Source organism: Asparagus officinalis, chromosome 3 (genome assembly GCF_001876935.1).
Source record: "Asparagus officinalis chromosome 3, Aspof.V1, whole genome shotgun sequence".
NCBI lineage: Eukaryota > Viridiplantae > Streptophyta > Magnoliopsida > Asparagales > Asparagaceae > Asparagus > Asparagus officinalis.
The window spans coordinates 4943324-4966572 of record NC_033796.1 but is presented as its reverse complement, the minus strand read 5'-3'; the positions used below and the strand labels follow the sequence as shown (position 1 = coordinate 4966572).

The 23249-nt window shown below is 40.2% G+C and overlaps 1 protein-coding gene across 5 annotated transcripts in view; it reads left to right on the top strand.

The window, feature by feature from the left end:
• Positions 1-23148, top strand: part of LOC109832733 (probable LRR receptor-like serine/threonine-protein kinase At5g10290) — a 30890-nt gene extending 7742 nt beyond the window's left edge. For 3 of the 5 annotated variants that reach the window (XM_020400137.1, XM_020400138.1, XM_020400139.1), the window contains exons 3-12: positions 14221-14353; positions 14538-14609; positions 17978-18121; positions 18214-18285; positions 18415-18480; positions 18560-18630; positions 18786-18926; positions 20025-20366; positions 20811-21205; positions 22633-23148. In XM_020400137.1, coding sequence (XP_020255726.1) covers positions 14221-14353; positions 14538-14609; positions 17978-18121; positions 18214-18285; positions 18415-18480; positions 18560-18630; positions 18786-18926; positions 20025-20366; positions 20811-21205; positions 22633-22947 — 1751 coding nt within the window. In that variant the 3' untranslated portion in view covers positions 22948-23148. Of the gene's footprint in view, positions 1-12434; positions 12751-14220; positions 14354-14537; positions 14610-15035; positions 15366-16835; positions 16969-17152; positions 17225-17977; positions 18122-18213; positions 18286-18414; positions 18481-18559; positions 18631-18785; positions 18927-20024; positions 20367-20810; positions 21206-22632 lie in introns of those variants that run through there. The other 2 variants (XM_020400141.1, XM_020400140.1) reach the window with 2 other exon arrangements.

Sequence of the window (23249 nt, the reverse complement as noted above, 5' to 3'; positions counted from 1 at the left end):
TGTCATCCTGTTGAAGAGGATTGGTGGGTGAGTTTGGAGGAAGACAAGGAATGAAATCTTTACCTTGGTTAACTTCGTGGGAGTTGAAAGAGTTTTAATGGCTCTAACAATGCCGAGGGTCGCGTTTCTCGATATTGTTGTGGCTAGGTATAGTTGTTGCATCCATGGTGTTTGAACTTGCAGTGTTGTTGAGATTTGGAATGATCTCTTTTCTTTTCGTATGAGCATAATAGTCTACGTCAATCATGAAGATCTTTGCTGGGAAGCAGTCGGTATGTAAAAAGTCTATGAGTACTTTTTCAAAAATTTATCGTTGATAGGCATCATGATCTTGTCGCCATCTTGGTTGATTAGGCGATATGCTCCATTTGAGTAGATCGTCTCTACTACAAATGGTCTTTCTCATTTCGATTCGAACTTGCCTTTCTTTTTAGAGTTCAGAATCATTGGGCGTCGGACGGCGAGAACCAGGTCATCTTCCTTAAACATGCGGTGTCTGACTTTCTTGTCAAATGCTTTGGAGATTCGAGCTTGGTAAAGCTCGATATGCTATTGAGCTTGTAGTCGCTTTTCGTCTAGTGCTTCAAGTTCTTCAAGACGTCGACGATGACTTTCTTCAGTTGTCATACCGCCGGTTGCGAGTGCTATTTGAATGGAGGGAATTTGAACTTCTAATGGCAAGAGGGCTTCACACCCGTATACCAAGGAGTATGAGGTAGCACTTATTGGTGTACGAACCGTAGTGCGATACACCTATAAGCTTTGACCCAGTTTCTCATTCCAATCTTTTTTGCTAGTGAAGACCAACTTAGTGAGAATTTTGATGATGGTCTTATTGAACGTTTCTGCTTGCCCATTCGCAGAAGGTGGGGAAATCGGGCCGATAATATCCATACCCCATGTTTCAAATGATCATGAAGTAGCCGAATGATGCAGATGTTTCGGCGGCTGATGCATGTAGTTGACATGTATTTGGTATGCGCGACATCGTTTGGCGTAGGCAATGGCGTCGCTGATCATATTTGGCCAATAGTAGCCAAGTCTACGCAGTCGGTCCCACAATTTAGGTCCTGGCTGGTGAGCTCCACAGAAGCCATCATGGACTTCTTTAAGGGTTTCTTTTGCTTCTTTGTTCGACAAGCAGCGAAACAGCAATCCGTCGTATGACCTCCTGTATAGGGTTTGCGACAGGGAATCCTAATAGAATTTTGGCGCTCGTCTGCGGACGGAATCTCTTTTTTTAACGTCTTCAGGCAGTAAGCCGTATAAGACATAATCGATGATCGGGAATCCCCAATCCCTGGGTTCGAACGCCTTGGGCTCTTCATTGACCGCGTTGACTTGTAATGCATATTTTGGTCGGAAAAGTTGTTTGCTAGCTATAGTGATCCGCTGAGTGATGCTTTCAGGCAGAGCTAGTGTAGCTGCAAGTGATGCCATGGTATCATATGTAATCTTCAGGCGAGACACATGATCAATGTAGAAGCTTTCAAAAGAATTAGCCAATGCGATGACTGCTTCGTGGTGGGGGACCAGATCTTCATGTCTGACCTCGAATTCCCCTTTTAGCTGGTTGATGATGAGCTTCGAGTCGCCATGCTTCTAGGTGCTTTACTCCTAGCCTCTTGGCTAGGTCAAGACCAATGAGCAAAGCGTTGTATTTAGCCACGTTGTTAGAATATGGCTCCATCAGGGAGAAAGCTCGAGGTAATACATGATTTTACGGAGAAATCAAGAGTATCCCCACTCCAGTGACGATTGTAGCTTTCGGGCCTGTTCTTGACGCGCCGTCAAAGAATAGCTGTCATACCCGCTCCTTTGAGATCATATTGGCTTCACAGGTCTCGTCTGACATGTCTTGATATAAATTAACTTTTCCCTCCAAGGGGTGGTTGGCAAGGAGATCGCAAATATCTTGACCTTTTATTGCTTTTTGAGGCTTGAAGTAGATGACGTACTGGGATAGCAGTAATGCCCATTTTACGAGTCGCCAATTCAATGCGCCGGGCTGTGTCATGAATATCCGTATTGGATTGGTCCAACCAGATAATGTCGCATCTTTTGAATTGTGAAAATCAAGGCCAAACATTTTTTCTCGACGGGAGGATAACAGTGTTCAGCTCCTGATAAAGTTTTGCTGAGATAATAAATAGCTTGCTCATGGTCATTATCATCGTCTTGTGCTAAGAGTCCTGTTAAGGCATGCTCTGTAGCTTGGACATATATCAGGAATGACTTACTCGACTTTGGTGCGACCAATACACATGGGCTGAAAATATATAATTTGATCTCCTCAAATGCTTTCTGACAGGCCTCATCCCAGACAAAGGATACGCCTTTCTTCATGAGTTTCGAGAATGACTGACACTTGCCTGACAGGCTGGAAATGAACCTGCGGATGTAAGCCAGACGCCCTTGTAAGCCGCAAAGCTCTTTAAGATTTTTAGGAGGCGAAAGTTCTTGAATGGCTTTGACTTTGTCCGGGTCAAGATGGATTCCATTAGCCGTGATCACGAACCCAAAGAATTTGCCGTTGGACATTCCTAGGAAGGACTTGGTTGGATTCATCTTTAATTGATACGATCACATAAGGTCGAACATCGTCCTCAAGTCATGCAGATGATCACCTTTGCTATAGCTTTTAACAACCAAGTCATTGACGTAACATTCTACCGTCTTTCGCAAGTGTTCTCGGAAAATGATGGTCATAGCGCGTTGATACGTAGCACCGACGTTCTTCAACCCGAAGGGCATTATTGTATAACAGTATATCCCTGAAGGTGTTCGGAAAGAGGTATGTTTCTCGTCTTCAGGGTACATCTTGATTTGATTGTACCCTAAAAATCCATCTATGAACGATATCCTTTTAAATCCGCACGTGTTGTCTATGATAACATCCGTGATGGGCAAAGGGAAGTCTTTCGGACATGCCGAGTTCAAGTCTCGAAAGTCGATGCAAACTCCGATCTTCCCGTTCTTTTTCAGAACCGGGACGATATTGGCCACCCAATCTGGATGTTGCTCTTCTCGGATAAACCTTGAATCGATGAGCTTTTTAACTTCGGCTTCAATTGCCTCCATGATCCGCGGATGGAATCGCCGTTGTTGTTGCTTGACATGCTTAGCGTCTGGTTTGATATTAAGACGGTGTATGGCCACCTGAGGATCAAGGCCGTGCATGTTTTTATAATTCCAAACGAAGATATCAATATATTCACGCACAAGGGCAATGAGGTATTCCTTTTCTTCAGGCGACAGGCTATCACTTATGAATATTGGCTTAGGGTTAAACTCATCTCCCATGTTTACTTGGATTACCTTGTCGTCAATAGGAGGCTCACGCTGTTCGAAGCGGTTTTCCCACTGCATGCTGAGTTGTCTACTCAATGGATCCTCGAATAAAGGTAACTAATCGTCCTCTCGCGTTTCGCTTGGGAGAGCTGAGGTCATGTTAGCTATGAATTTCTTGAATACAGCTTCTGTACTGGTGTCCGATGAATCCTAGCAGATCGCTTCGGAAGAACTAATGGAGTAGCTGTCTGACTCTTCACTAGATTCTTGCATTGGCGGTGGAGTCACACATCCCAACTCCCTACGAGTCTTATCGTAATAGTTATCAGGCTTTCCTTTTGGGGTGAAGGGAGCAAGCGTAGTGCGCCGGCCCTTGCCGAAATTTAAACCACCTGTATGGGAAAAATCATATCCCATTTTCTTCATTATGCGGCGCGTTGTTGGCCTGAAATGTGAGAATTGATGAGTCCCTTCTTTCTCATTGGATTCATCCCAAAGAGTTTGTAGTGGACTCTTAGTTTGTCCGAAGATTATGTTTTCTTGGCTATTTCTCTTGGCGGGCACCACAAAGACGACCTGCGAAGATTCAATGCGTCGCCGACTTGTTGCGAAAGATGAATGAATCGGCATGTGTAATGTTGACTCAGCATATAATCGCGGCAGAGGATCTGACAATATGTCGGCGCTCGTACCTGATATGTCAGAGTTAAATTCAACACACGATAAGTAAGCTAAATCATCATTATTATTAAAGATAATTTCGCCGTCATCATCTGCGGCATCATTTACATCAAGGTTCTCGAGGCCAATCACAACGGGATCAATGTCATTAAAGACAAGCCATTTTTCATATTCAGATTCGGTATCGACCTCATTACCACTGTCAAGGTCCTCAACTGGTGATGCGTCGATCGGCTCACCATCTAGGTAGTGGATAGAATCAGTAAAATAATTCTCCACCCCATTGAATGATCGCTTTTCTGCGACCATTGTTTTAACCTCACCACTCATCCACGTACTTCATGCACTGGTGTAGAGTGGATGGAACAATCAAATTATTATGGATCCATGGTCGACCCAATAGCAAATTATAAGATGTCTCCGCGTCGATGACATAGCAGGTGACATCCGTTTTTAAGTCTCCCATTTGGCATTTGAGCTTGATCTTGTCAAGAGAACGGGTGTTAGAGGCGTTGAAGCCATAGATGGTAGTCTCTGTTGCTGACAGACGATGAAGTGGGACCCTAAGATGATTGATGAGCCTCAAAGGTATGATGCTTAAAGCAGAACCGGAGTCAACCTAGATTCGGTCTACCCGAACGGAGCCAATATATCCCGTGAAGTATAAATGCCTATCATGCTTCAGGTTCTTCATGCACGTCTTCTGGAGAGAACGTGATATATGACATCCGTCCTCGAAAGACTTGATGGCATTGAGGGCATGATTTCGATATTTCCTCTGTTCGACTCGGTGGAAAGTGAGCAAGAAATGTTTCATTATCCGCTAGCGCTTCGCACAGAGCCTCCCTGGTTGATCGTGATAAACACATGAGTTCAAATAGTGTAATTCTCGCTGGGATATTGGTTAACTGAGCCAACACATCAAATCAAAAGGGACCCTTCGAGCTTTCAGGAGTGTCTTTCCTGAGCGCCTTATTATAACAAAGCTCCTTTGCTTTGGGATCATTGGAGGGTGCTTGCACTTTTCCCGCTGCTTCCTTTGGTGAGGTGTCCATCACTTCGGGGTACTTCTTCAAGTACTCCTTTCCACCACGGGTTTCGGATGTTTGCACAGGTTGTGTGACGAACACTAGTTATTCCTTGGAACTACTGAGGGAAGTAGTTTCGACCCATTCTCTGGAATGGCAGAAACGACATTGCATGATTTCTGTTTCGACTTGGACTTCTTCGAGCGCGTCGACGTCCATTGCCCGTCCACCAATAAGTTAGGATAGACCCACATCACTTCATCTTTCGGGATGGTGTAGGAAACCATACCCCTCTCCTTTTGCCGATGCGGATCAAGGTTCACAATCCTTGTCTCTGTTTGTGGGATTGATTTCACACCGTTTTGGACCTGGAGCTCCGTGAAATCTCCAAATCACAATGAGACCATATTTGCAGACACATTCTTTTGTTCAGACTGAAGGGTCATGACGCCTGCATCCAACAAAGCCTGGATTTTATCCTTTAGGATATAATATGCTTTCGTTGAATGGTGAACTATCCTGTGGTACATGCAGTAATTGGGATCATCTGTTCTTGACACCTTCTCAGGTCGCCTTGATTTTGGGAGGTTGATCTTCTTCGTCTTGATCAAGGACTTGAGGATTGGAACGACTTGCTCATCTTTGAAGTCGTACTTCTTCTGAAAGCGGTTATCCGAAGAATTACCCTTCTGCTTCGAAGAAGATTTAGGGGAGGAGTAGTTTCCACTGCCAAAGTATCCTTCCCTTTGACTGTTTCTGGGAGGTGAAGTTGCTTTGGTTACCCCCTTTTCTAGGACGAGACTCCCAAGGCTCTTCAACATCTATCCTCTTGAGCATGCTCTCGACTTGCTCTCCCTGCCAAATCAAGTCTTTTCATGAGCATGCTTTGATCGCGCTCATTTTGGACAGTATATTGATGGAGAGATTATTCCGACACATTTTGACGAGAGTAGCCTCCGAGACTTGATCGCGTGAATGTAGCGATCGATTACTGAATCTCTTGATAAAGTCACTAACGGACTCTGTCTTCTGCTGCTTTTCAGCTAGCAGAGTAGCCATAGACACCTCTGTGTCGTTATTGAAGAACCTGACCATGAAGACTGAAGAGCCTTTCCATGTCCTTCCAACAATTGATGGATCCAGACTCCAGTCTTCGAAACCATTCGAAAGCGATCCCTTTGAGGGTACTAATGAACAACCAAACCATGATGGGATCATTCCCCATTATGTGTCCAGTCTGCGTCTGTAAATAGTAGATGTGCTGGATAGGGAAACCATTGCCATCGAACTGCAGGAGGTTGAGTGGCTTAAACTTCGGATGGTAGGGGACGGCATCCCATTTGGCGGGGTATAGTCTAGTTACCCCTAATCTCTTGAAATTTCCTTGAAGCTTCAGTTCATTTAGCTGTTTCTGAAAATCATCCAACTTCTGGTCTCGATCCTTCTTACGAGGGTTGGATTCAGCTTCTGATGACTCTGAATGAATTTTGAAGATTTCTTCATCCTCATTCTCTGCATCGGCGCCGTCTCGGTTTCGTCGGCTAGATTCCTCTGCATTGGGTGAAGGTCGCCTATGCCTTAATCCTGAGGCTTCAGCGATAGTTTTCTTCTTCTTCTTTTCCTTCTCCCTAAGGAGTTTCTTTATCATCTCTTCCATACACCTGATAGTTTCTTATTGCTGGAGGAGAGTAGCTTGCTATTCTTCCAGCCTTTTTGCTATGTCTGTTTCATTTTTGATCATGTGAGCATTCGCTTGTTCACTTTGATCGGTGCTAGATGCTTGGGAGGTGGCAATAGCTGAGAGGCTACTCATCAGTTTCATCCACTAGACGTCGGTAATCCAGCGGAGTTACCGAGACAGTACGGGTAGCCAGTATGGGTACGGGTATGCTGAAATATGCCGTCTCGCTCAGTGACCAAATATTTCATCCTCGAAGAAAATTTAGGATCAGAAGAGTCAGAAGGACTAGCTGGTCCTTTGCCTTTCCCTCTGCTAATCATGTTGACGGTAACTTTAACAGGTTCATTCTTGGAAGCTTGTCCTCGGGGATGAAAGCGCCTCCTTCTGGATGATGGAACTCTCAGCGATCCAGACAATCGCTCGAAGACCGAAGGCTTGGGCAATGGTCTCCCGCACTGGCATTGGGAGAGTACTGTGGTGATAAGCATCTCACAGTTGCATTGAGATTTCATCCGCTCATACTGTGTTTACGAACCAGATAATCACGGAGATCGGTAGTTAGGCCACCTCCTGTTAACTCAAGTATCTTGCTAACGCACGCACAAAAATCTCTAAGTGTTAGAGATTGACGAGCCTGATGGTTGGACGAACCTCATGATTGATGCGAGGTTCGTCAGTCGGGCGAACTTGGTTCAAGGGACGAGCTTGCCGTCTGGGTCGAACCTCAACTTGGCCACCTGACTGTGGCTCAACAATAATGCTAATTCTGGGCTGAAGGCGAGGTTCGTCATTTTGACGAGCCTGAATCTGGCCAGCTAGAACAACGGGGTGAACTTGACTGGAGGAATGCATTGATTGTTTTGGACGAGCCTCATGTTGAAGATGGGATTCGTCATTTGAGCGCACTTGGACGCTTGGGCGAGGCTTATCATTTTGGCAAACCTCAGTTAGTCGAGTTTCGACTGTCTTGCGTGCCTTAGACATATCGTCTCGTGGCCGATAGTGGAAGCCGTCCAGAGAGACTAAGGCTCGGGCTTCGTGGCGAGCCTGATTCTGGCATCGATGTTGTCTTGCCCGTTTTGAAAGCGAATTAGTGACAGGCTCCGCAGCAACCAATGTTTGGCGAGATTGCTTAATGACCCACCTTTTAGCCTGACGGTTAGTTTTCAAAGCCTCGATGTTTAGAGGCAAAGATTTCTCCTCGATATAGACTCGAGTTGAATCATTAGAAGCTACATGGGCTAAAGTCTCGTAAGAGATTCTACGACACTTGCGTGCCTTTGTGGGACTCGGAGTACGAGAGGAGAGGAACTGATGAGGACAATAATGACAATTTCCATATTTGTTATTTGACGTTTTTTTATTTTAGTTTTGAATAAGGAAAATTTTGGCAAATTTGATGAGATTTTTAATTTAGTTTTAATTATGAGAAATTTGAGGGATTTTTCTAATTTGGTAGGATTTTAATTTTTGAATTTTAAATTTTGAATTTTGAATTTTGGGTCAAGTTTAATAGTTAATCAGTTTTTAGTATCCAAGTGATTTGAGGAATCTGATTGATTTTAAGAGATTTTGTAATTGCTCTATAAAAGCACTGCTATAATCAGAATGAAATAATAATGAAGATTAGAATGAAATATTTTGTTAGCTAATTTTTGGTGTGAAGCCGAATGCTGGTGTGAAGCCTCGGGTGTGAAACCTTAGGCCGACTCTTCTTCTCCTCTTCACAGCCGCCAATCTCCTCTTCACAATCGCCAATCTCCTCTTTCACAACCGCCAACCTCCCACAAAAACGCGACGCCCTCCCCTAATCCCCTCCCCCTCAGGCTATCCGACTTTTCCTCTCCAACCAGCCCTGTTCTTCTCCCCAAGCAGACGCGCCCAGCCCTTCACCTCCTCCACTTGCTACCGCCCCCTTTCCCGTTCAGCCCCAACTCCATCTCACACAGCCGCCGCTCCTCCCTGCTTCTCCACCTACAAACAGCCCGCCAAAACCCTCTGCATCCTTCAACAAAATCGCCGTCCCTTGCTCCACAAGCCGTCGACCTTCCCTTCCCTGCCCTCCTTCCCACCGTGTAGCCCCACTAACACTTCCACAAGCCGTGCCTCCTTCCCCTGCTCCCCTCCATCCTCAGGCAGCCCCGCCTCCCTGCCACCTCTACATCAACCGCAAAACTCCCAGCCCATCTCCTGCGTCACTCCCTCTTCCGAACAGCAACCGACCCTGATCCCCTCCTCCATAGCCGCCTACCCACGGGTCATTACATCGCCCTAGCCCCGTCGATCTTGTAGTCATTCAGTTCGTCGCCGTTGTTGTCGCCAATTCGACGCCGTTGTCGTCGCTAGTTCGTCGCCGTTGTCGTCGTCAGTTCATCCGTCGATCGTCACCACTTGATAGCCCGATAAATTATTTTTCTGTTAATCTTATTTTATTAGTTAATTGCATGAGTATTCCATCTCTAAACTCTTATCATATATTCATTGTTTAGATTATATTTGTGAGTTGAGAGTAATTGAGCATATGACTGTTTAAATTTGAAATTGATTGTAGAACTTGAGCATGATAATGAATATTACAGCTAAATTGATAGAGATTGGAATTAATCATAACTATTGATGCAAATTTTGTTAAATCTATCTGTCACATTAGTTGTTTTGAATTTAATTTCCTGTCAAAGATCATGAAATTTGGTAAAACGATGTGTTATTTGAATTAAATCGCTGATTCTGATAGACCCCTGTCCCGTTTTGTATCATTTTGGGTATCAGAGCATGGTTTTAGATTAGGAAATTTTTTGATTAGTTTAATTGAGTATTTTATTTGTAATAAAAAAATTACCATTCATCTCATTTAGTTAGTGCATGTCCACTCGCACAGGTCTATCCTATCGATTAGGAGAGTCTAGTGAATCATCTAGTGAGTCCAGCATGTCAGGCAGTATAAATCCTGTATTTTTTAAGAGATTCGATGAGCTAGCAGGACAAATATGTGCCATCGTCCAGGAGTGTAGAGCTACCCGTGAGATCCTGACAGACTTCCAAAACGTAACCAACGAGAGACTTGTTAGGCAAGAAGAAGCGCGTGTTGCAACTCCGCCTTCGCAAGGTTATGGTCATGAGCACCTCGTTCATCTACCCCCACCTCAACCTATACCTGATCCACCAACTTTTGATGGTAAGCTCAACCCACAAGCTTTCTTGGACTGGCTGAAAAATATGAATCACTACTTCGATTGGTACGTCTTGACGGAACATCGAAAAGTCAAGTTTGCAGCAATGAAGCTTATCGGACCAACCTACCAATATTGGTCCAAACTCGAAATGTTAAGGTATATTAGAGGTGAGTTACTAATTTTAACTTGGCGAGAAATGACCGACGAGCTAAAAAGGAAATACCTCACTCCAGTTAAAATTAATAAGCCGCCTATAACGGAATCAAAATCTATTCTTGAGGAAACCGTTAACCAAGCCGTAGATTTGACAGAATCTAACTCTGACAAGAAAATCCAGGATATTAAAATTGAAAAACCATGCACTTCTATTTCTTCTGAAACTTCCCCTGCAATTGTTGAATTGACTGAAGTTTCATGCAATAACGACACACCGATTATTCCCCAAACTACCCATTTGATCACGGAATTCACTGATGTTGTCTCTGAAGTTGTTCCTGAAATTGAAACTCTAACTCCTGAACTCACTCTAGTGATTAAAAACGTTGATGTTCCCCACGAAGTCCTCCCGGACAAACATGAATCTATACATGACACCCAACATGTTCACTCAGATATCTGTATGGAAGTTGAATCCCAAACCGAGCATAGTGAAATAACTCCCATATTAGATATCAAACCACCATGCATTGTCCCGACAGTCACTCACACATACACTGATCCATTTTGAGAATATATAGTGATTAGGGATACAAGTTTGAGCACGAGTGTTTTCATTGATATTCGACCTAAGCTTGACATTTTAGATGAACCACATACCTTGCAGAGTATTTCATTTCTCTCTTATGTTAAGCGCACAAAAACACTCCTCTTTCATGCATACATACCTTGCAGAGTATTTCATTTCTCTCTTATGTTAAGCGCACAAAAACACTCCTCTTTCATGCATTTGTTTGCATGTTCTCTTATGTTAAGCGCACAAAAACACTCCTCTTTCATGCATTTGTTTGCATGTTCCTCACTATCACTGTTATAACAGGAAATTTGTTATGCATATTAACAAAGGAACGCCTAATTATTTCCATTTGATAGAGGACGTCATGCATGTTTGACACTTTGTTGAGTTTACATCTGCCATTGATCGCATTGTTCGAGTCTGCATGTCATACATAGTCATTTGAGTTAATTTTTATCATTTTGTTTTGATTTGCATTGATCATATATTGTGGAATCAGTGATCTAATTTGAATAAATACATCGTTAACTGAAATGTATGATATGGAGTTAGGACATAATTTAAAACTGTTAATGTTTGAGATGGTTTGGACTTGTCTAATACAGTTTCTTTATAGCTGTTTGAGATTTGACATAATATTTATGAACTTTTTCAACTCTTGAAATAATTAATGGCAACATTTATATTATCGATTTGGTCGTAGTTCTATTCTCAATATTTATTGATTAAGCAGTTCACAATGTTTATTGATAGTCCACTGATATAAGCCTGACCCTAGCTTATTGTTTCTGAGAGTTCTTTCATTTTACCTCAATTCTATATATTCACCCATGCAACAGTGAATTTTGATAATATTTTAGATGGTGAATTTACGATGCAATCTAGCTAATGATTTGAGATGCATGAAAATAACTAACGACAGATTAAGTTGCAGGTAGAGTATATTGAAGATAACAAATTTCTACAACTAACTCGTCAGAGTCGAGTTTTCTCCTACCCGGGGAGAATGATGAGGACAATAATGATAATTTTCATATTTGTTATTTGACTTTCTTTTATTTTAGTTTCGAATAAGGAAGATTTGACAAGTTTGATCAGATTTTAATTTAGTTTTAATTATGAGAAATTTGAGGGATTTTTCTATTTTGGTAGGATTTTAATTTTTGATTTTTGATTTTTGAATTTTGAATTTTGAATTTTGAATTTTGAATTTTGAATTTTGAATTTTGAATTTTGAATTTTGAATTTTGAATTTGGGGTCAAGTTTAGTAGTTAATCAGTTTTTAGTATCTGAGTGATTTGATGAATCTGATTGATTTTGAGAGATTTTATAATTGCTCTATAAAAGCACTGTTGTAATCAGAATGAAATAATAATGAAGATTTGAATAAAATATTTTGTTAGCTAATTTTTGGTGTGAAGCCGAATGTAGGTGTGGAGCCGAATATTGGTGTGAAGTCTCGGGTATGAAACCCTAGGCTAACTCTTCTTCTCCTCTTCACAGCCGCCAATCTCCTCTTTCACAGCCGCCAACCTCCCACAAAAATACCACGCCCCAAAAATGCCACGCCCCCTAATCCCCTCCCCCTCAGGCCATCCGACCTCTCCTCTCTAAACAGCTGTGTTCTTCTCCTCCCCAAGCAGGCCGCCCCGAACCTTCCATCTGCCCCCGCATTGCTGGACCAGCCGCCTCTTTCTGCGTTTCAGCACTCATCTCAACACAACCAGCGTTCCTACCTTGCTTCTGCCACCTACAAACAGCAGTCCGCCAAACCGCATTGCATCGCTTCAACGAAGTCGTCGCCCCTTGCTCCACAAGCCGCCGACTTTCCCTTCCCTATCCTCCTTCCTATCGAGCAACCCCACTAGCACTTCCACAAGCCGCGCCTCCTTCCCCTGCTCCTCTCCATCCTCAGGCAGCCCCGCCTCTCTGCTACCTCTACATCAACCGCAAAACTCCCAGCCTACCGCCTGCGTCATTCCCTCTTCCGAACAGCAACAGACCCTAATCCCCTCCTCCTCCACAGCCGCCTACCCACGGGTCATCGCATCGCCCTAGCCCCGTCGACCTCGTCGTTATTCTGCTCACCACCATCGTCGTCGCCAGTTCGATGTCGTTGTCGTCGCCAGTTCATTTGTCAACCGTCACCACTTGATAGCCCAGTAAATTATTTTTCTGTTAATCTTGTTTTATTAGTTAGTTGTATGAGTATTCCATCTCTAAACTCTTATCATATATTCACTGCTTAGATTATATTTGTGAGTTGAGAGTAATTGAGCATGTGACTATTTAAATTTGAAATTGATAGTAGAACTTGAGCATGATAATGAATATTGCAGCTAAATTGATCAAGATTGGAATTAATCTTAACTATTGATGCAAATTTCGCTAAATCCATCTGTCACATTAGTTATTTTGAATTTAATTTCCTGCCAAAAATTATGAAATTTGGTGAAACGATATGTTATTTGAATTAAATTGCTGATTCTGATAGGCCCCCTGTCCCGTTTCGCATCAGAAACTCCTCGTACTTGGACCGATCGAACTCGATGACAAGAATCTCGACGTCAGTCCTCACATCAATCTTATCTGATTGCGCCACATCATTTCATTAGAGAATGACTGCTCCCACTGTGGTCGCCATCTTCTGTAATGTCTAGAAAAAAATGATTGATTCCTTTAACTGTATTAGCTTTGAAAAAAGACTATCACATGGTAAGAGTCTCGTTACAATCACTCTTAATCGATTACAGAAGAGGAGAAGATTTGTTCGACTTCTCCTTTTGTTTAACGTGGGCTCTGGGTGGCAAAAGGATGCCTCACTCGATGCTTGAGTCAAGCTTGCTTCCCATTGACGATCAGAACAAGATTGCTTGGATTCAAGGAGGAATTAGCCTCTTAATATGTGCTTAAGCCGTCACTGGTGGCTGTTTAGATCAGAAGAATCGAAGTTCAGATCTCAGAATAACACCTCCGAGCTTAAGTGTGAGTTCGTCCTTCTTCGCGTGTGCGTTGTCTCTAGGTCCTCTTCATAGCTACTCATGGCTATTTATAGGCCTTTAGCGTGTAACCGATGCGCTGAAATCGTAGGGTTAGGATGTAACTGACTTCTTGGATTTAGCCCACGTTGGCTGACCGGGTCTTCAAGACCGTTACAGTCGAAATTCATTTGGTTAGATGAGCCGCGTGGCGAGGTTCGTCAAATGAGACAAGCCTAGACGCGCAGCGAGGTTCGTTTGACAAAGCGGACTTCTTCCTTTGATGACTGATTCCAGCTGCGTGGCAAGCCTTGCGGGCTTCTCATGACGAACTTTGTCTTCATTGACGAGTTTCATGTTTAATAGTGAGCTTCGTCTTCACTGACGAGCTTCGTCTTCAATGACGAGCTTTGTTGACTGAGACGAGGTTCATCATTGTGACGAGCCTCTTCATATTTGCAGTGAGGTTAGACCCTCGTTCGCTTCTTGGCATTTTTTAGTGCCTACAACTAACATGTGTTGCAGTTCATTTAATAACTTTTTTAAACTGTATTTCATCACTAAACCCTTAATATGTTTTGTTTATATCCCATTATATATTTTCTACTTTCTTGTGCTTTGCTCACATTAAATATGATTTTCAAATGTTTTCAGGGAATGTACTAGTTGAGTTGAGGGTTACGCTAAATGCTGTTGGCAATCAGCTTGGAGATTGGAATCAAGATCAAGTCAATCCTTGCACCTGGAATTCTGTTTCTTGTGATAATAACCAAAATGTAGTTACATTGTGAGTATCTCAAGGGTCTAATATTTAATTTTAATTTGTCTTTCCTTCTATTTAGATATACTATTGTGTATGATGCAAGTTGCTTAGAGATCTAATACCTGATTAATCTATTATTACTCTCTCTTCTTGTAGTTAACAGCATAAAAAATGCATATATTTGTTCTTATACTTTTTTTTTCTGTAGAACACTTGCTTACATGGGATTTACTGGAAAATTGTCATCAAGTCTTGGAGAGTTAAAGCATCTAAAAGTTCTGTAAGTGCAATCCTTATCCTAAGTTGGGTTTTTTCGGGACCATGTCTTTGAATGAGCATTAACTAGCGTATGAAGCCAAAATAGTCACAGAGTTTACATCCCGTTAGCATATCTGCAAGGAATCATATACAAAAATATAATGTTTGCAGAACATATGATTGATAATCCATGTTACTATGCCTGACTTAGCATTGACAAAATACCCACTATCCGTCAGAACTCGGAAGTACAAAACTCATTATTTAGCTAATTTAAACTGCTTGTAATTAGGTTGCTAAATGCTAACTATATGTCTACGACTAAATTCACATCAAAATCCAAAAAAAAATATTTAAAGATAAGTAATATCTATAATTTACTAAAGATAATTTTTTGCATCCTTCAACGAAGTCGTCGCCCCTTGCTCCACAAGCCGCCGACTTTCCCTTCCCTATCCTCCTTCCTATCGAGCAACCCCACTAGCACTTCCACAAGCCGCGCCTCCTTCCCCTGCTCCTCTCCATCCTCAGGCAGCCCCGCCTCTCTGCTACCTCTACATCAACCGCAAAACTCCCAGCCTACCGCCTGCGTCATTCCCTCTTCCGAACAGCAACAGACCCTAATCCCCTCCTCCTCCACAGCCGCCTACCCACGGGTCATCGCATCGCCCTAGCCCCGTCGACCTCGTCGTTATTCTGCTCACCACCATCGTCGTCGCCAGTTCGATGTCGTTGTCGTCGCCAGTTCATTTGTCAACCGTCACCACTTGATAGCCCAGTAAATTATTTTTCTGTTAATCTTGTTTTATTAGTTAGTTGTATGAGTATTCCATCTCTAAACTCTTATCATATATTCACTGCTTAGATTATATTTGTGAGTTGAGAGTAATTGAGCATGTGACTATTTAAATTTGAAATTGATAGTAGAACTTGAGCATGATAATGAATATTGCAGCTAAATTGATCAAGATTGGAATTAATCTTAACTATTGATGCAAATTTCGCTAAATCCATCTGTCACATTAGTTATTTTGAATTTAATTTCCTGCCAAAAATTATGAAATTTGGTGAAACGATATGTTATTTGAATTAAATTGCTGATTCTGATAGGCCCCCTGTCCCGTTTCGCATCAGAAACTCCTCGTACTTGGACCGATCGAACTCGATGACAAGAATCTCGACGTCAGTCCTCACATCAATCTTATCTGATTGCGCCACATCATTTCATTAGAGAATGACTGCTCCCACTGTGGTCGCCATCTTCTGTAATGTCTAGAAAAAAATGATTGATTCCTTTAACTGTATTAGCTTTGAAAAAAGACTATCACATGGTAAGAGTCTCGTTACAATCACTCTTAATCGATTACAGAAGAGGAGAAGATTTGTTCGACTTCTCCTTTTGTTTAACGTGGGCTCTGGGTGGCAAAAGGATGCCTCACTCGATGCTTGAGTCAAGCTTGCTTCCCATTGACGATCAGAACAAGATTGCTTGGATTCAAGGAGGAATTAGCCTCTTAATATGTGCTTAAGCCGTCACTGGTGGCTGTTTAGATCAGAAGAATCGAAGTTCAGATCTCAGAATAACACCTCCGAGCTTAAGTGTGAGTTCGTCCTTCTTCGCGTGTGCGTTGTCTCTAGGTCCTCTTCATAGCTACTCATGGCTATTTATAGGCCTTTAGCGTGTAACCGATGCGCTGAAATCGTAGGGTTAGGATGTAACTGACTTCTTGGATTTAGCCCACGTTGGCTGACCGGGTCTTCAAGACCGTTACAGTCGAAATTCATTTGGTTAGATGAGCCGCGTGGCGAGGTTCGTCAAATGAGACAAGCCTAGACGCGCAGCGAGGTTCGTTTGACAAAGCGGACTTCTTCCTTTGATGACTGATTCCAGCTGCGTGGCAAGCCTTGCGGGCTTCTCATGACGAACTTTGTCTTCATTGACGAGTTTCATGTTTAATAGTGAGCTTCGTCTTCACTGACGAGCTTCGTCTTCAATGACGAGCTTTGTTGACTGAGACGAGGTTCATCATTGTGACGAGCCTCTTCATATTTGCAGTGAGGTTAGACCCTCGTTCGCTTCTTGGCATTTTTTAGTGCCTACAACTAACATGTGTTGCAGTTCATTTAATAACTTTTTTAAACTGTATTTCATCACTAAACCCTTAATATGTTTTGTTTATATCCCATTATATATTTTCTACTTTCTTGTGCTTTGCTCACATTAAATATGATTTTCAAATGTTTTCAGGGAATGTACTAGTTGAGTTGAGGGTTACGCTAAATGCTGTTGGCAATCAGCTTGGAGATTGGAATCAAGATCAAGTCAATCCTTGCACCTGGAATTCTGTTTCTTGTGATAATAACCAAAATGTAGTTACATTGTGAGTATCTCAAGGGTCTAATATTTAATTTTAATTTGTCTTTCCTTCTATTTAGATATACTATTGTGTATGATGCAAGTTGCTTAGAGATCTAATACCTGATTAATCTATTATTACTCTCTCTTCTTGTAGTTAACAGCATAAAAAATGCATATATTTGTTCTTATACTTTTTTTTTCTGTAGAACACTTGCTTACATGGGATTTACTGGAAAATTGTCATCAAGTCTTGGAGAGTTAAAGCATCTAAAAGTTCTGTAAGTGCAATCCTTATCCTAAGTTGGGTTTTTTCGGGACCATGTCTTTGAATGAGCATTAACTAGCGTATGAAGCCAAAATAGTCACAGAGTTTACATCCCGTTAGCATATCTGCAAGGAATCATATACAAAAATATAATGTTTGCAGAACATATGATTGATAATCCATGTTACTATGCCTGACTTAGCATTGACAAAATACCCACTATCCGTCAGAACTCGGAAGTACAAAACTCATTATTTAGCTAATTTAAACTGCTTGTAATTAGGTTGCTAAATGCTAACTATATGTCTACGACTAAATTCACATCAAAATCCAAAAAAAAATATTTAAAGATAAGTAATATCTATAATTTACTAAAGATAATTTTTAAATATTTCTCCTTGAAAAACACTTAAAAACATCAAAATGTGGTTACAACGGTGCGAAAATTTGTGGTAAAATAAAGCACATACTTGTTTGTGTTTCTTGTAAACAGAGTTTTTGACATTGAGATGTCAAAATGATTTTCTTTGAAAGCTTCAGCTCTGCTTTAGAGCTCTAAAGAATACGCGCATTTAATTATTCTCTTTACTCTTAGTTGTGAAATCATAAAGCTTGAAAATTTTGAAATGTGAAGTGATGGTTTGCCCACGTAACAAGAGTACCTAGTATTAAAAGCAATGAGTTTACCTGCTTGTAATTAGTAAGATTGAAGTTAATTATAAGTGAATTTACCACTTTTTTGCGCCTGATTAAGTTAATTATGCAGGTCATTACAGGGTAACTATATCTCTGGTAGGATACCTGAGGAATATGGAAACCTTTCAAGTTTGACGAACTTGGATTTTGAGAATAACCGCCTAACTGGTCCTATACCTTCTTCATTTGGAAAGCTTACTAATCTTCAGAAATTGTAAGTGGGACTGTAACCACCTTTCTTAGCTGTTGGAATAAATCTTATGTTTATCACATCCTTACGCTGCATACGTCTAACAAAATTTTCAGGAGTTTAAGTCATAATAATCTCAATGGAGACATTCCAGATTCTTTTTCTCAACTCTCAAACTTAAATGACATGTAAGTATTATAGTTAGATGCTAAATCGGCTTGTGTTCAACATAGCAAGTATTGAAGATATCATTTTTAAAGCTTTATCTTACATTTTTGATAATACACCTGCTTTACCTGTTTTACCTGTATTTGCAGTAATCTAGCGTTCAACAATCTCACTGGTCAAGTACCTGATCAACTATTTGAAGTTGTTAAATACAAGTATGCTAACTATTACTTTCTTTTACCAAGTATTGATAGGAACTATACCGTATTCTGATGTGATACAAGTATATAACAGCTTTACAGGTAACAGATTGAACTGCGGACCAAACTTTTCTCATCCTTGTAATTCTGGTGTTCACAATGAGCGTAAGTTTTGATTTCTATATATTTTTTGGGAAAAGTTCCAAAGTTTACTACGGGATTTCTATGTTGTACATTTTTATTTTGGCAAAGTTTTCATTGTAAACATTTCATTTTGATTTCTCTCGGAAAATGGATTTACATTTCCATTGTCTTTACAGGAGGATCCCACAGTTCGACGATTGGAATTGTGTTGGGGAGTGTTATTGGAATTATTGGTCTTCTTGTCATAGCATCTATTTTTCTTTTCTTCAAGGGCAGGAGAAAAGGTTTTCGGCCTGAAGTTTTTGTTGATGTTGCGGGTAACCAGATACATTTATTCTTTACCTTCCCTAGTTTTGTATTATCTATCAAATTGACAAAAAAAAACTGAGGAAGATGAAAAAAAAAATGTAATATTGGCTGTATCTGGTTGGATATAGAGTGTGTTGATGTGGAGTTTTGAATTGCCCAAAATCAATATGATTGGAGTTTTTACTCGAAGAACATAAAGTTCATGCTCAAAAAATGACTGTCAGAACTACCAAAATATGAAAACAATATGTTTCTGAGGATCCATAGTGGATCGGCTCTCGAAATCCAATTAATAAGAAAAAGTTAATAGCCTACCTGAGGGGTTCATGACATTTATCTCTTAGTCTTATCTTTTCGAGTTATATTTGATCTAATATAAAAGATCATATCATATTCGGTTAGCTTCTCAATGTTAAGAAAGACTTCTATCATATTGGATTAACTCACAACTTTGGTTGCTTGTAATATTTACTTGGATCTCACTTGTTACAATCTTCTACTTCTTTGACACCATTAACTCGCTATTTAACAATGAGAACGCTCAAAGTTGAAACTAATATCATCTGAATTTTTCGCTATTTGTGCAAGCTAAATTTTTAATTCATTTATGATATCTATTTTTAAATTATTGTTGCATGAGCTATTCTTTCATACAGATTCAACATGACCAATCTGAGTTTCATAAAAGGTCTGCTGTTTTTTTATCTCGCATGATCTTTAATAATTCTGAGCTTTTTAGAGCCACTGATCAACAATTAGATATTTTTATCCAAAATTGCCTAAACTCCTGATGCTGGCACCAAAAAGACTAACAAAAACTGTGAATAGATCCTTGATTTGTATTGGGGATAGCATAAGTATTTGCAACTCATTATACTTGTTTCAATTTTTATCAAGATCTTTTATAATTAATGAATTCTTCTTAATATTGTCATTGTTATTAATATTACGTTCTGTATGCTCAGGTTTGTATGCGTCAAGTGTCTCTTTGTATTAACATTGCAACCTCCAAAGAATCTTGAAATGTTTGAAATTCATCCTTTAATATTCTGCTATATGCTATCATTAACAAGCTCAGTTGAATTGTTTTCACTTTTGAAACTCAGGTGAAGATGACCGTCGAATTGCATTTGGACAATTGAAAAGATTTGCCTGGCGAGAATTGCAACTTGCAACAGATGATTTCAATGACAAAAATGTCCTTGGTCAGGGAGGATTTGGAAAAGTTTATAAAGGAGTGCTTGGAGATGGTACTAAAATTGCTGTAAAACGATTGATTGATTATGAAAGTCCTGGAGGCGAATCTGCATTTTTACGTGAGGTTGAGATGATAAGTGTAGCTGTTCACAGAAACCTTTTGCGATTAATTGGGTTTTGCACTACACCTACAGAACGGCTTTTAGTTTATCCGTTTATGCAGAATTTAAGTGTTGCTTACCGTTTACGAGGTATCTTATTCTTTGAATTCTAATACGTTGTTATTTTATTTTGGGTAAATTCGACAAAAGCTCCCTAAAGTTATAAATTAGAACCCCCCCTGAAATTTTTTATTAAAATAGCATGGCAGACATCAACTAATTTAAACTGTCACATCCTTTGAGTATGACATGTTTTGGACAATTTTTCCCTTATTTACCATTTAATTTTACTGAAGTTATTTTGGTTAGTGTGGAGCAACAAAGATAGCTTACAGCTTCTGCATATCCTTTACGTTAATGCCATTTATGATAATATCCTATAGTTAATAGTAGTTTTGTATACTTTTGAAAGTTTAAGGTAGTTTTCTCTAATTTATCAGGGGGCAGGGGATATCATGCAAATACACTAAAGCTCAAAGGGTTTTATAAAATTTGAGCATAACTTTTTCCTCCCTCCCTAAATGTGTCCTGCAGAACTCAAGCCTGGGGAGGCAGTGTTAGACTGGTCTTCAAGAAAACAGATTGCTTTAGGCACAGCTCGTGGTCTCGAATACCTTCACGAACATTGCAATCCCAAGATCATTCACCGAGATGTCAAAGCTGCTAATGTTTTGCTTGATGAGGACTTTGAAGCAGTTGTTGGGGATTTTGGCTTGGCAAAGGTTGTTGATGTAAGGAGGACTTCTGTGACAACACAAATCCGTGGAACTATGGGCCATATTGCACCTGAATATTTATCTACTGGAAAATCATCTGAGAGGACTGATGTTTTTGGATATGGTGTCACGCTTCTTGAACTTGTCACAGGACAACGTGCAATAGATTTCTCGCGCCTGCAGGATGAAGACGATGTTTTATTGCTCGATCATGTAAGATTATATGAACCCTTAATTTTAATTATTTCATTTACATAAATGATCGTGCTACATGATTTTTTTTATTTTGATGCTTTTAGTTTATCACATATCTTGCTCCAGCATCTAATGTGATGGATATAGTCACTTTTTCTCATAAAGTTTGGAAAAAAAAAATCTTATTTGTGCTATGCGTGGTTTTTTCTAGGGTTGCCTCGACATAGTAGTTCTTCTATTATTCAATTAGAATTACGTGAATTGATATATAGATGTACTCTATATTGAGTGGTCATATGCCTTGAAGTCAGCTGTTGAACTCCTTGGCTGTTTTTTTTGTCTGTAAACAGTATTCAATAGAGTGATCAGCATATTTTCATGCACTGGTAGGAGCATCATGACTCTTATGAAACACATGATGTTCTTTTTATGTGAACAAGTTTTAGGTGTTAAGGGAATTACTGAAGGTAATCTTTAGTAAAATGGAATCAAACTAAAAATTATCCGCCTATAGAAGTTCTTTGGACAAAGTGGGAAAGACTTGGCACAGGAGAATATATATTGGGCTCTTTTTTTTCTGCAGACTAGATAGACAGGATGCATAAGGGAGAGTCTCGAGCAGTCGAATAACATATTCTCAAATAATCCTACTACTGACAGTTTCAAATTTACATCTTTAGAGTAAATCACCTCATTTGGTTGCTCAAGTACACTCATAATTGCCCGTATGATTTTCTTAGCATGCAGACAACTTACATTAGGAAAATTGTCTTCATATAGAGCCAATATTACACCAGACCTTGGCTCATTAACTGGTGAGCGTTAAATCTAAAATAGAAAATTTATGAATTCCATATTTGTTTGTGAGAACGTCAGAAAGTAAGGTAAAGTCATTGATAAAATATGAAACAAGCAAAATGTTTTAGGCAGGTACCTAAAAAACTTGGAAGGCTCCATTAGAGACTTTCTTAGCATTGTGTTGAGCTTGAGCTATATCAGAGGATGTGTGAAGCTTGCTGTACATCGGATGTTGTCCAAGAAATATAGGCAAATAAGAAAATATAGCGGTGGGAAGAAATCTATTGACGAGGCTTGTGGTGGTGATGATTACGGTCAGCATATTCGCAGTATGTGTTAATAACCTTAAATATTAGTATTGGAATATAGTATCCAAGAGTTCAAATAGGTAAAGTTGGACCTACATTGCTTTTTTTTAAAAAAACATTTTTTGATATAATTATATGTATTACTATAGTAATTATTGATACTCGGAAATATGTGGGTGATCTGAAATAAAATTAAGTTAATTTTGTCACGAATCTGAATTTCTGTTGCGAGCTAGTTTGTGTACTTAAATAAATGACCTCACGTTCAACATTATAGCTATGTACTTCCTGAGCAACTATCATCCTACTTACGTGTAAAAGCTCTTTCTTGTATTGAAGGTGAAGAAGCTAGAGCGAAATAAGAAGCTAGATTCAGTTGTGGACCGTAACCTAAACGAGAACTACAACGGCCATGAAGTCGAGATCATGATTCAAGTGGCTCTCCTCTGCACTCAACCGACACCAGAGGACCGGCCAACAATGTCAGAGGTGGTCAGAATGCTCGAAGGCGAGGGCCTGGCAGAGCGATGGGAGGAGTGGCAGCATGTTGAGGTCAATCGACGACAGGATTATGAGAGGCTTCAGAGGAGATTTGATTGGGGTGATGATTCAGTTCATAATTTAGATGCTATAGAGTTGTCTGGTGGAAGATGAGGAGGAGATTGAAGAAGCCTCCTTTGTCTTCCTTTTTGTTGTTAGTTTGGTGTGGTGGTGTTAAAGAAATTGTACAGGTGACTTCGAGCTTTCTGCCTCCACTTGTGATTCATTGTTGGTGTAAGATAGATACTTGTGATCCAGGAGGGTCTCTGCCCCCGAAGCCTTCAATAGAAATTGACTACTTGATATAACTCTAAATAAAATTAAAATATCAAAATTATGGATCCACAAAAAGTAAAAATAAAAATAAAATAAAAAATAAAAATAAAAAGTGAAATAAAATTAAAATTGTGGCCTCA